Source organism: Poecilia reticulata, chromosome 9 (genome assembly GCF_904066995.2).
Source record: "Poecilia reticulata chromosome 9, P_reticulata-male-v2, whole genome shotgun sequence".
Classification (NCBI taxonomy): Eukaryota; Metazoa; Chordata; class Actinopteri; order Cyprinodontiformes; family Poeciliidae; genus Poecilia; species Poecilia reticulata.
In genome coordinates, this window is record NC_088838.1 from 13,573,516 (window position 1) to 13,584,505 (window position 10,990).

Sequence of the window (10,990 nt, forward strand, 5' to 3'; positions counted from 1 at the left end):
CAGGTAAAGGTGTTCTACATAGTATTGAATAAGGGGAGAACACACAGATGCACACTTTTAAGAAATAGTCTGTTGTGAAGAATTTTGACAGTTTCTTCCCACCTCAAAGAAAAGAAAGTCATGCTGCCTGACGGATTAAATACCAATAGAATATCTTAAAGTCTGTTGCAATGTGACATGTGAAAAGGTAAAAGCGGTACGAAGACTTTTGCCAGATCCTTCACGTCCAGTCAGTCCAAAGAACAAATAATTGCATACAATATTAAAGAAAACTTTTTAAAAAAAAATTGACACTATGTAAGCTAATGCTGCAATGAAAAGTCTGTTTTCGTATAACCAGAGTATGATTTCAGGATGTAAGGTACATTTTTATGATATAATTCATATATGTCAATATCTACTTTACTTTGAAACTCTATTTTACATACAGTATAATCCATTGTTAAATGTACCTGCCTATAATTTGCATGTACAGTAAAGTATGTAACAGATGTAGCTGGAAGTCAGCACAATAAGTATTCAGTTATTTCAAACATCATGTAAGTAGCTGCACAGTAACTAAAAACAATTTCGGTAAGTCTATTTTCAGTTTTACTGAGTAATACAGTAAGATTTTGCTCACTGCCAGCAGTGCACAATATTAGGTAACAACAGTACATTAGAGTTTATCTGATATTTAATACAATTTACAATACTACCCATCCTCTCTGAGCACCATGCCTGCAAATCTGAAACATTGTGCAGCCCATTGTACAATCAAGAGCAACAGTAGATGACAATCTTGAAAATGACATACAGCAAGGTGTGCAAAACAAATCCAGAAAGATGCTTTGATAGTCACAAACTGAATTGAGCGACCTCAAATGTCTTGGTTTTGTCTCCTCTGCAGCCTGTCTTGACATAGCACGAAACAGTCTAATGCTGCTCAGCAGTATGCTGCCATTGGAAGTTCATATGTTTCCCTCTGGAGTTCAGAAAGATCGTGTGGTGATGTTGAAGGTGCAGAGATTAGATCATCCAGTAGTAAGTTAACACGACAATGACTGACACCCACCGACTCTGCCATGTACAGATTTCAAATAACCAATCACATTCAAAGGGGCAAATCTCTTAAAAACAAGTTCCCACCACAGACAAATATAGTAATAATACAATCACTTCAGCTCTGATGATTAATACATTATCTGTTGCTTTTCAGGATGACAGCAGTCAAAATGACAGGACTATTTTATGGAGACATGTAGTTGAACATGTGTGCTATTAATCCACATTGAGCAAACCCGTTTGGAATAGCAGTGGTGATAGCTGCATTCAGGGGCAAATGAAAGAACGAAGCAACTTGAACCAGGAATCCTTTGTGTCAGATGACACTGTATCCATTCATGTGAACTTAAGCCCTTTTGTGGCAAAAAGCCACAGACCAAAAGATCACGATATGTAGGTGGTACAAGAGATACCAGGTTAAGCTATGCAAGCTTATTGTATAAATTCTGCAAAGTTGAATAAACATACAAAAATAACAGGAATAGTAGTGTTTGTGTTTATTTTTGTAGACATGATCGTCATAGAAACTTTCAAATGAATTATTGTAGTTTGCTCTTTCCAGACAAGCCGTACTTTCGTTATCTCCAGTTTGAAATCATGATCAACATGCGGTCTGGCAGATTGTACAAACACTTAAGGGCAAAGTGTTTTATCTCTGAGACTTGAGTTACTGTTGAATTGCTGGTTGTCAGAGCTGGTAAGCAGCACTTAGTTGTCAGCTCAGGTTATTGGTATTTATTTATAGCCACAGGTTGAAAGTTCTGTGCTGGCAAATTTATTTATTAAACTTTAAATTCTAATATGGGCATATTTAGCAATCCACTTTGCACTTGTTCCACTGTGTCATAAGTCGAGACAGTTTATACTATGGAGGTTTGTCTCTTTGTCTTTAGCAGACAAAGAGCTGAAATTGTAAGGAATAATACTTTTAAATTTATTCACAACTCTGAGCTGACTTTGCAAACATGGAGCGTTTGCCCACGGAGGCAGAGGGATAAAAGGTCTGCCTGAATGTTTGGAGTATACCAAGCTATCAGTGCTTGTCTTCTATTGTGTCCTTTACAATTTGCAAACATACAGATGGACTCCAGACTGGACCCCGCCCTTACCACCTGGTCAAATAATGGCAGATGATCCGGAGGGTGAGTTTGAGTTTGGGGAGGAAGGAAGGTTCCAGAAGAGCCACTTGCGTTTACATTGCCGTCTCTGGTACAGGTAGTCCTCTTTTTCACGCTCTTTGCGTGCTCTTTGGTAGTGGTCGTCTTCCTTCAAGTACCAAACTGGTGGCCAGCGATGTTTCTCAAAGTAGTCTTGGTTCTCTGCATCAGAACACATTTTTATTAATAATTAACATTTTTCGGTACAGAGATTTTTTTTAAGAAGATGGTTTCAAGTTATCCTAAAAGTTGAAAAAATATTTAGCTTTAATGAAGGACTTTAGAAAATAAGATATTAATCTCAGAAGCTTCATTCTTTGCAGTCATTTGTGCCAGAATTCAACTAAAGAATGAGAAAAAGAATGACAACAGCAGAATCTTGGCAAAGTCTAAATGTGGTACCTGTGGACTTAGCCTTCATTTCACGTGGAAACTTGCGGCAGACACTGTTGTAGTTGGTGCAGATGTGGTGCAAGCACCATCCAGTCAGCTGCTGGGCTCCATGGAACTGTCAACATTCAAAGTGAGATTGTCATTTTAGTGCAGAGTCAGTTGTTCTAGCTGAAAACTGAGATTTTTGACCTCTGATTAGGAAAAATATCCTCAATATTGAAAATACACTTGAATGTTGTAACGTATTTCTGCATATGGTGCAACAGATAATATGAACTGCTTCTTGAAAGACTATCCATCCATCCATTTTCTTGCACCCTTTTTCCCTCAGTGGGGTCGGGAGGGGTGCTGGTGCCCATCTCCAGCCAACGTTTCGGGCGAGAGGCGGGGTACACCCTGGACATGTTGCCAGTCTGTCGCAGGGCAACACAGAGACACACAGGACACACAACCATGCGCACACACACTCATACCTAGGGGCAATTTGGAGAGGCCAATTAACCTGACAGTCATGTTTTTGGACTGTGGGAGGAAACCGGAGTACCCGGAGAAAACCCACGCATGCACAGGGAGAACATGCAAACTCCATGCAGAAAGACCCCAGGCCGGGAATCGAACCCAGAACCTTCTTGCTGCAAGGCAACAGCTCTACCAACTGCGCCACTGTGCAGCCCCTTCTTGAAAGACTATCAGTAGTTAATTCAATTTTGTATTCATTTTTGCATGAAATTGATGTAAAGTAAATGCTTTTTTTTTCGGTATTAATGTAGAATTCCAGAGGTACAGATTATGACCAAAGAAAACCAAAAAGTGCAGATAGTGCTTTCTTTTGCCACACCTGGTAGTACTGACCATTTGCATAATATTTATAAAAGTCCAATTTGCAAGAGAAAACATGATCAAGACTCAATTATTATTTGTCATCATTGACAGGTGAGAGCACCTGGGCCATATCCAAGTATATCAGCACATCGCCATCGATATCCGTCCCCATCATCGCCGACTCCGTCAAAACTGTTACTGTGTAGAGTTCTGAAAAGAAACGCGCTTCAGAGTCTGAGACCAATTAAAAAGCATGCAGCTTTATTTCTGATATGATCCAGTGCAGGGAAATAAGCAACAGCAAATGCGATACCTGTTAGAGCGACCAGGTGGGGGAGGCAAAGACGGTTGGCAAGAACAATGAGCTCCATTGCATCCAAGTCTGACCGAGAGCAGAATCTGCCCATGTAGAGATACTCCAGCACGGCTCGCATGCAGCTCCGAGTCGTGTTGGGAAGCAGCACCTTACAAACAGAAAGACGGGGCGGGGAGTTACTTACAAGCTCCGATTTTCTGCTGATTTGTAAATTCCAGAAGCTCATCTGCTATGAGAGGATTTATTTCTCCTAATATCTCTATAGACAGAATGTCTATAGAGATATAGACAGAATGTCTATAGAGACAGAATGTCTATAGAGATTCTGGCTCTTTAGTCCTTCTAAATGGACTAAAAGCTCGGTTCACAGGCTTTTTCTCACTATGCAGAAATCTAACTGGTCCTTTCAAGGAGTAATGCTTAAAGAAATAGGAGCTAAGATAATGGTTCACACAGGAAATTGCTATAGATGATGCAACAATGCAGAAAAATGAAAAATAACACAATCCAATATGCAAAGCTTTTTCAGTTTAGCCTCAAAAATAAATGTTTATATGGATAAGGATAATACAGGATCCCTAGAAAATATCTGAAAGGACTGATTTCCATTTTAGTCATTAAATTGAAAAAAAATAAAAATAATAATAATTATGTTATAGATTGGCCAAACATTGTTCATACCATTTTAGAAGGTTTTATATAATTTTTGACATGCCATTATTACTGTATTCTCAAAACAGATACTCCTTTTACTTTGATTTATTATCATTTCAGATGCATGTCTGGTTTTCCATCAGATACAAACTTCTGAGTTAAATAAATAAATAAATAAATACAAATCTATGTAAATCTAAATCTACCACAAGTATGAATAGTTTTGGGATTAACTATGTAATGTATTTACCTGCAGCAGCAGTGACTCAAGCAAAAAGTATCCCATTTCTTAAACTGTCCTAAAGCAGATTATTGATCAGTGCGTCTAAAAATAGATTTAAAAAATCTAATCTTTGTTTAGAAAAGCTTTTCTTCTTCTTTTAGTAAATCACTATACTTTGGAGTGAAAACACACACCGTATCTCCCTCACAGATTTACAGTATGTCTGGATCACAAAGCCAGTTTAATAGTATTAAACCAGAGTTAGAGTCCCCTAATTGAATTATCCCTCACATCCCCAATGGAGTGCTGCTAACGTCAGCCTACTGTGCCTTGCAAAAGTATGTAGATCCTTTAAACTTTTTGCCATCTTACAAAATGTTTAAAGGCATTACTTTAAACTTTATTATACAAAATACGCAATTGTGTATAATAAGTCGAAGGAAAATTACATGATTTGAAACTTCACTTCCAATTAAAATTCTGAGTTTTGTGGATTTCATATTCACTCCCACTATGTCAATAACTTGTTCTTGTTTGGAAGATAGCTCAAGTTAGGCAGACTGGAAAGCACCTATGAAAAGCAAGTGCACTTGCACTTTGATTAGACCATTTTAACACATGAATGTGCTCTCATCTGTTGTGGCAGACTCTTTGTTTACTGTTGTTGTCCTCCAACCAGACTAGAACAAAGACTGTGCAAGATTTCAGAGACTTCATTCCAGGATAGCCTCATATTTAGTCTCATCTTTCTTGGTTGGTGATGTTTAATGCTAGCTGTTATCACACATCGTCTTTTGTATGTCCAAAAGCTAAATTTTAATCTCATCAAAGCCCCTTCTTCCACACGTTTGCTGTGTCATCTGCAAAGTTGATACCAAACTATTAACAGGGATTCTTATCTCTTTCTGTCTACACTGGTTTTCTTCTTCCCCCTCTCCTATTAATGTCATTAATGGACTTCACAACTAATAATTGCTCTCAAATAATGCTCTTCTTTCCCAACTTGTCCATTTTAACTCTTTAGATTATGATTGGGTACTGTTCTAAAAAGTGCTGATATATTTTTTTATAACTTAAACCATCTTTGAACTTCTTCACAACTTTCTTCCTGACTTATCTTGCCTTTTTCTTGGTTTTCATGTTTGTTTACTAAGGCTTTCTAACAGAAATCTGACAATCTGGACTCCACAAGAGCAGAGTGATTTATTCAAACGGTGTCTTACTAGTTTTAAAGAACATCTGATATGCAGTCTATCCTTGGCTCACCTCTTTGGTGCAGCTCTCAACGAAAGGTCCACCAAACATAGCTGCCATCCAGTCACAACTAGAGATGAGCAAAGGCTTGTGGGCCATGATCGTCCCATCGTCGAGCTTGAATACCACGTCTGCAGCATCAATACGGAAATACTGGTAAGCCCTTAGTCATAACTGTGTCAAATGCAGTGAGGAAGCAAACATAATAAAGTTCTCTCACCAGAAAAGGTGCCTTTAGCCAAGCATTCTTTTACTCTATTTGTGCGGCGTACATGGAAGGCTTTGGTGATTTCCTGGTTCATGAAGGCTTCGTTGTTAAGTATGTTTGCCACCATCATCCGCAGATCAAAGACCTCCAGCAGCTCAGCGATGTGTGCAATCTGCATGAGTTCCTTCTCATTCTCGTCCAGCTGACCGGTGTACAGGTAGCGAAGCACTGCTCGAAAAGGCCCGAGCTGGATCGACAGGTCCATGTGTACGACGGTCATGAATCTGGAGGTGTACGTCACAGGGTCATCCACCAGCTCCTCCTGAATGCTGACGAAGGCTCGACTCCATGAGGAGAGCAGTCTGCCGCGCCGGGCGCCCTCAGAGTCCTTCAAGGTGCCGTCGCTCGTGCACGCCCGCAGGTTGGCCCTGTCTCCGTCGTCGCTGCTCTCACAAACATCAAAGCTAGCAGCACGCATCAGCAGCTCTCTGCCAGAGAGGGGGCCACGCGGGGGCCGTTCAGTCTCCTCATTTTGCGTGTCCATACTGAACAGGTCATAAAACTTTGAGGAGGATGTTGCCAAGTATATCTTGTGTGCAAAGATTTTCTGTCGCTCCTGTAGGACCAGGATGACATCAGCACAGTGTGGGTCCTCCAGCAGGCCGGCCGGGTGCTCTTCTGTGGTGGAGGGGGGAGGTGGCACAGTGATGATAGGAGGGGGAGGCTTCGGGGGAAGGAAGGGCGCTTGGAGCAGAGGCCGCTGGACATTTCTGAGGTGAGATTTCCAAAACTGCAGATGGCGGCGAGAGATGAGAGCAGCTCGGATGGCATTGTCAAAGACGTCCTTGACACCAAATTGAGCAACGACACTGGTTTCATAATACGGGACGCCCAGCTCTTTGGCTACCTCCCTTCCTCTCTCTGGTGGAAGGATCTCGTTGGATTTTATAGGTCTGAAAATGAGAAGGTAATGACCATTGGAGAGGAGGGAAACCAAAATCTGATTTATTTACTGATAAAACTTTATCTGGCATTAAACTAGATTAAACTTTTCCTGTTTTAGGTAAATTAGTATTACATGGATAATTTCTGTTTTGTTTAATTGTTACTTTGCTATTTAAATTCAGAAGCATGAATTGCAGTTTACACATTTTGAGCATTTTTCCACAAGCTCCCTACAATAGTTTGCCGTAATTTTGGCTCATTCCTCCTAACAGAACTGATAAACCTGAAACAGATTTATAGGCTCCCTTGCTCACACACATGCTTAAGGCTTTGCCCACACATTTTTGATTAGATTAAATTTCAGGACTTTGTGATGGATACTCCAGAACTTGGATTTTGTTGTCGTTACATTAGTTTGTGATTAATGTACCATCAACATAACAGATCACTGTCTACTTCCTGGAGTTTGTTGTGCCTTATTTAACTTAGTGACTGATGTCTTAAGATGTTTTCTCAATATTTATTTAATGATTATTGAGGAATTTAAAGGTGCTAAACTCATGGAATACATAAATAAGAAATGATACACAAACTCCATTCTCCCTGATCATAGATAAACAGAAAGACATTTAATGCACATCTGCGGATTCACACCGCATTTTCCTCATCTCATTTTCATTGTCTCAGAAATCCAAAATGTCTTGTCTCTTACTTCTGACATCAGGTTTTTATACCATTCCAGCCCTATTGTTGTGTATTGGAAAGCTTTTGACCAATGGCGTTACCGAACCTCGCTTGCATAGCAATTCTGGCTCCGTCTTACACTGGATGTGTGATGGAAGTTCCGAGAATTAGGGCTTGACCTCCTGGAAATTAAATCTGCTCCATCAGAAGAACTATTAGTCAAGTTGTTGGTTTCTTATCTGTCCAAACAGAGATTCTTTCCCATTCCTGGCTGACTTTCTTGCATGCAAGCAGGAAAAGACGTTTGCCAAAGGTTTCTTGCATAACAACTTAACCTTTCCCTCTTTGGTGATTGTTTATTCCACATCTCTCCAGTCTGAATTCCTTTCTGACTTCTAGGTCAGATTGACCTTGACACAGTACATTTCTTTTCAGTCAAAATATATCTTAATGTGAATCAACCAACAACATGACTTTTAACTATTAATATAATCATATTCCTCTATATGATCTATTTTTCTCATGATGTAATCTATTTTGTTGAGCAAAACACCAACACAACATGACACCAGCTCCGCCATATTTTAAAGATGGGATGATGTTCTCAGGTTTTCAAGTTTCCTTGGGTGTTGGGTGTGCAACTATTGAACTAAATCAAACAAAACAAAATGCTTTGAAAATTCATCTGGGGTTTATCATAAGCATTGTAGTCTGACTCTAAAAATTCTCTCTGAAAGTCTAATATGATTTCATGTCAGTGAGAAGGAAAAAAGAAAAAGGTTACATGACTTTTTATGCAATGTATGCACATCTGGTTTCATTAGAATCTCTTTGACAGGAAAAGCTTGCATTCAAAGAAACATTGTAACATTAAGTCTCGGTACCTGGCCAAAGGCCTCCGTGCCCTGTTGACTGCCTCCAGATCTGCATAGCGCAGGTCCAGCTGGCACCCTACCAAGATGACAGGAGCGCGGGGACAGAAGTGCTTGATCTCAGGGTACCACATGGTCTTTACATGGTACAGAGAGTTTGGGTTGGCGATGGAGAAGCACAGCACCACAACATCGGACCTGAACATGCCACAATTATTTTTGTTAGTTGTGATGGATGAGTCCCACCAACATCGCCTTTAGCAGTTCCTCACCTGCCGTATGCAAAACGCCGGTCCTTGTGATGATCTCCAAAAGTATCCCATAGCCGCAGGGACACACTCACATCATCCACTACATCTCTGGAGCGCTCTAACACCTGAGCAGCAACAAAGCATGAATATTCATAAATTTTTGCAAATTACATGAAGCACTACAGGCACTTACGATGTGCTTTTTTGCAACAATGTTTACCATTCCTACTCACCTCTTGGCATACTCTGTACTGATCGATTGCCCAAACTGTGGGCACATGCGTAGCAAGTAACTGGTACTGAGTGAGTGTGGCATTGCAGGCCCGGGCGCAGATAAGGCGGGTCTTTCCAACTGCATTGTCACCCACTACCACACACTTGATAGTTTCAACGTTTGGCCTCTCATAGTCCATATCAGTATCTGTCAACTGGGACCTGAGGAAATTACAAAACCATAAACAAAACACTGCTTTCAGATCCAGAAGTCTATGGCATCCTGCATGGTATCAGAGCTCTCACTCTGTTTTTCATCCGCACTGCTCAGTCAGCCTGCAGAGCTAACAATGAATGGTCTCGTGACTTCCCTGTGCTCATTCACAAGTTTCCCGTCACTGATTCTTAAAGTGACCAGCAGACAAACAGAGAGGACGCTTTGTTTATCCCAGTCTTTAAAAGCAACACACAGCCAAACTTTTGCTGGAAAGCATAAACACTATTATCTCTTTTAAGCTACAGAAGACTCTCTAAAAATTCCATGACTATTGGAAAATATTGAAAATGTAAGTCCATCGCGGAAAAGGCTATGTCAGTTCTGTCATAGCAAAACGTCCAACTTTATAAGACATATCCTCTGTCCTAATTCACTAGATTTAGAATTTCACAAAGAAGTGTCAACTCCTTTAGATGCGTCCTTGCTCTAATGCATCTGGATCAAAGAGACAAATTACTTTCTCAGCCAGGCTTTCAGACTCATTTATCTATTTCAGATAAGATGAAACTTACAAAATCTGCAGGACACCGGCCCCAGCGGTAAAGGGGTTCCTTGATTTAAATGTTTAATCTCATATTAATTTTTACCAAACTGTGAGAATTAGCAGCCAAAGGTCATCAATATTTAAAATATCACACTGCCGTTTTTCTGAATGAAGTGAGTACGCCCTCATACTACCTCAGCTGCCTAGACTCGAGTAATCCTCTTCTTTGAGCATCTTCGGCCTTTGGGCTGACTCTTGGTCATTCCAAAGACTGATTCCTGGTATTTATTTATTTTAGCAAAAACTGAAGATTTCTTATGCATGCAATGCCCCACTTCCAGTATTCAGGCTGCTTTCTTGCTATTTAAGTCACTAGCTCGTTTTCATTCATAAAACAGGCTCCCTATGAGCAACACAAGCTGCAGCCCTGCTTGACTCATATGTATTAACACACAGACACCTAACAATTTGACCTTAAGCTGGGCCTCTGTGAAGATCCACCGCCTGAAATAATGCTCTACAACATGCCCTTCCTGTAATAGCACACACTAGACTGCGCAACTCTCAAATGAATTAATCATTTTTATAAGGTCGGATATTACACATCATTCACAATGCAAAATGAATAGGTCGGTTCGCATCCTCCGCCACCAAGATATTAGAAGCAGAATAAAATAGTTGATTTCCTACCATGAGGAGCGGACTGTCCCTCCACCACCGAGACAAACTAGTCATGAGGCTTTGCTGCATTACACGTTATGTAACGCCCCGTCACTGACTCCTGAGCCTGTTTATCCGGCTCCGTGCGACTCCAGCGCAAAACCAATGATAAAGGATTAAAACCAGTTTGATTCCGCTGCCATTCTAAATGCCGTACGGACCCTCCTTACCGCAACAAAAGGAAGTGCTGCATTAGGTTGGTCGATGAGCGAGTCGGAAAGCGGGGCTCCATCGGATGCGGCTCGCACCTGACGGCTGCTCGTATTCTGCTTCATCTTCGGGGAAAGGTGATCCGACCGAGGCTTGGAAAATAGCCGACCGAGCCCTGACGTTTAGGTGAAAAGCCCCTCTGGATCAGTGCATATAAAGGCGACCGCAGTGCAAGGAGCGCGACCGCTGCTCTGAAATGTGCCGCTGCTTGCAGAGCTGCAGCTCTGACCGTCATGGAGCCAACTTGCACTTACTGTAAGGGC

At 40.9% G+C, this 10,990-nt stretch overlaps 1 protein-coding gene across 2 annotated transcripts in view; it reads right to left on the reverse strand.

The window, feature by feature from the left end:
• Positions 1-284: 284 nt before the first annotated feature.
• Positions 285-10,990, reverse strand: part of rhobtb2a (Rho related BTB domain containing 2a) — a 10,736-nt gene continuing 30 nt past the window's right edge. Inside the window, exons 1-10 of one of the 2 annotated variants that reach the window (XM_008418993.3) lie at positions 10,688-10,990; positions 9,057-9,258; positions 8,845-8,948; positions 8,585-8,770; positions 6,084-7,024; positions 5,876-5,994; positions 3,730-3,880; positions 3,538-3,626; positions 2,604-2,709; positions 285-2,363 (exon numbers count right to left, since the gene is read on the reverse strand). The exon at positions 10,688-10,990 is cut by the window's right edge and continues 30 nt beyond it. In XM_008418993.3, coding sequence (XP_008417215.1) covers positions 2,161-2,363; positions 2,604-2,709; positions 3,538-3,626; positions 3,730-3,880; positions 5,876-5,994; positions 6,084-7,024; positions 8,585-8,770; positions 8,845-8,948; positions 9,057-9,258; positions 10,688-10,749 — 2,163 coding nt within the window. In that variant the 5' untranslated portion in view covers positions 10,750-10,990 and the 3' untranslated portion in view covers positions 285-2,160. The other variant, XM_008418994.3, reaches the window with a different exon arrangement.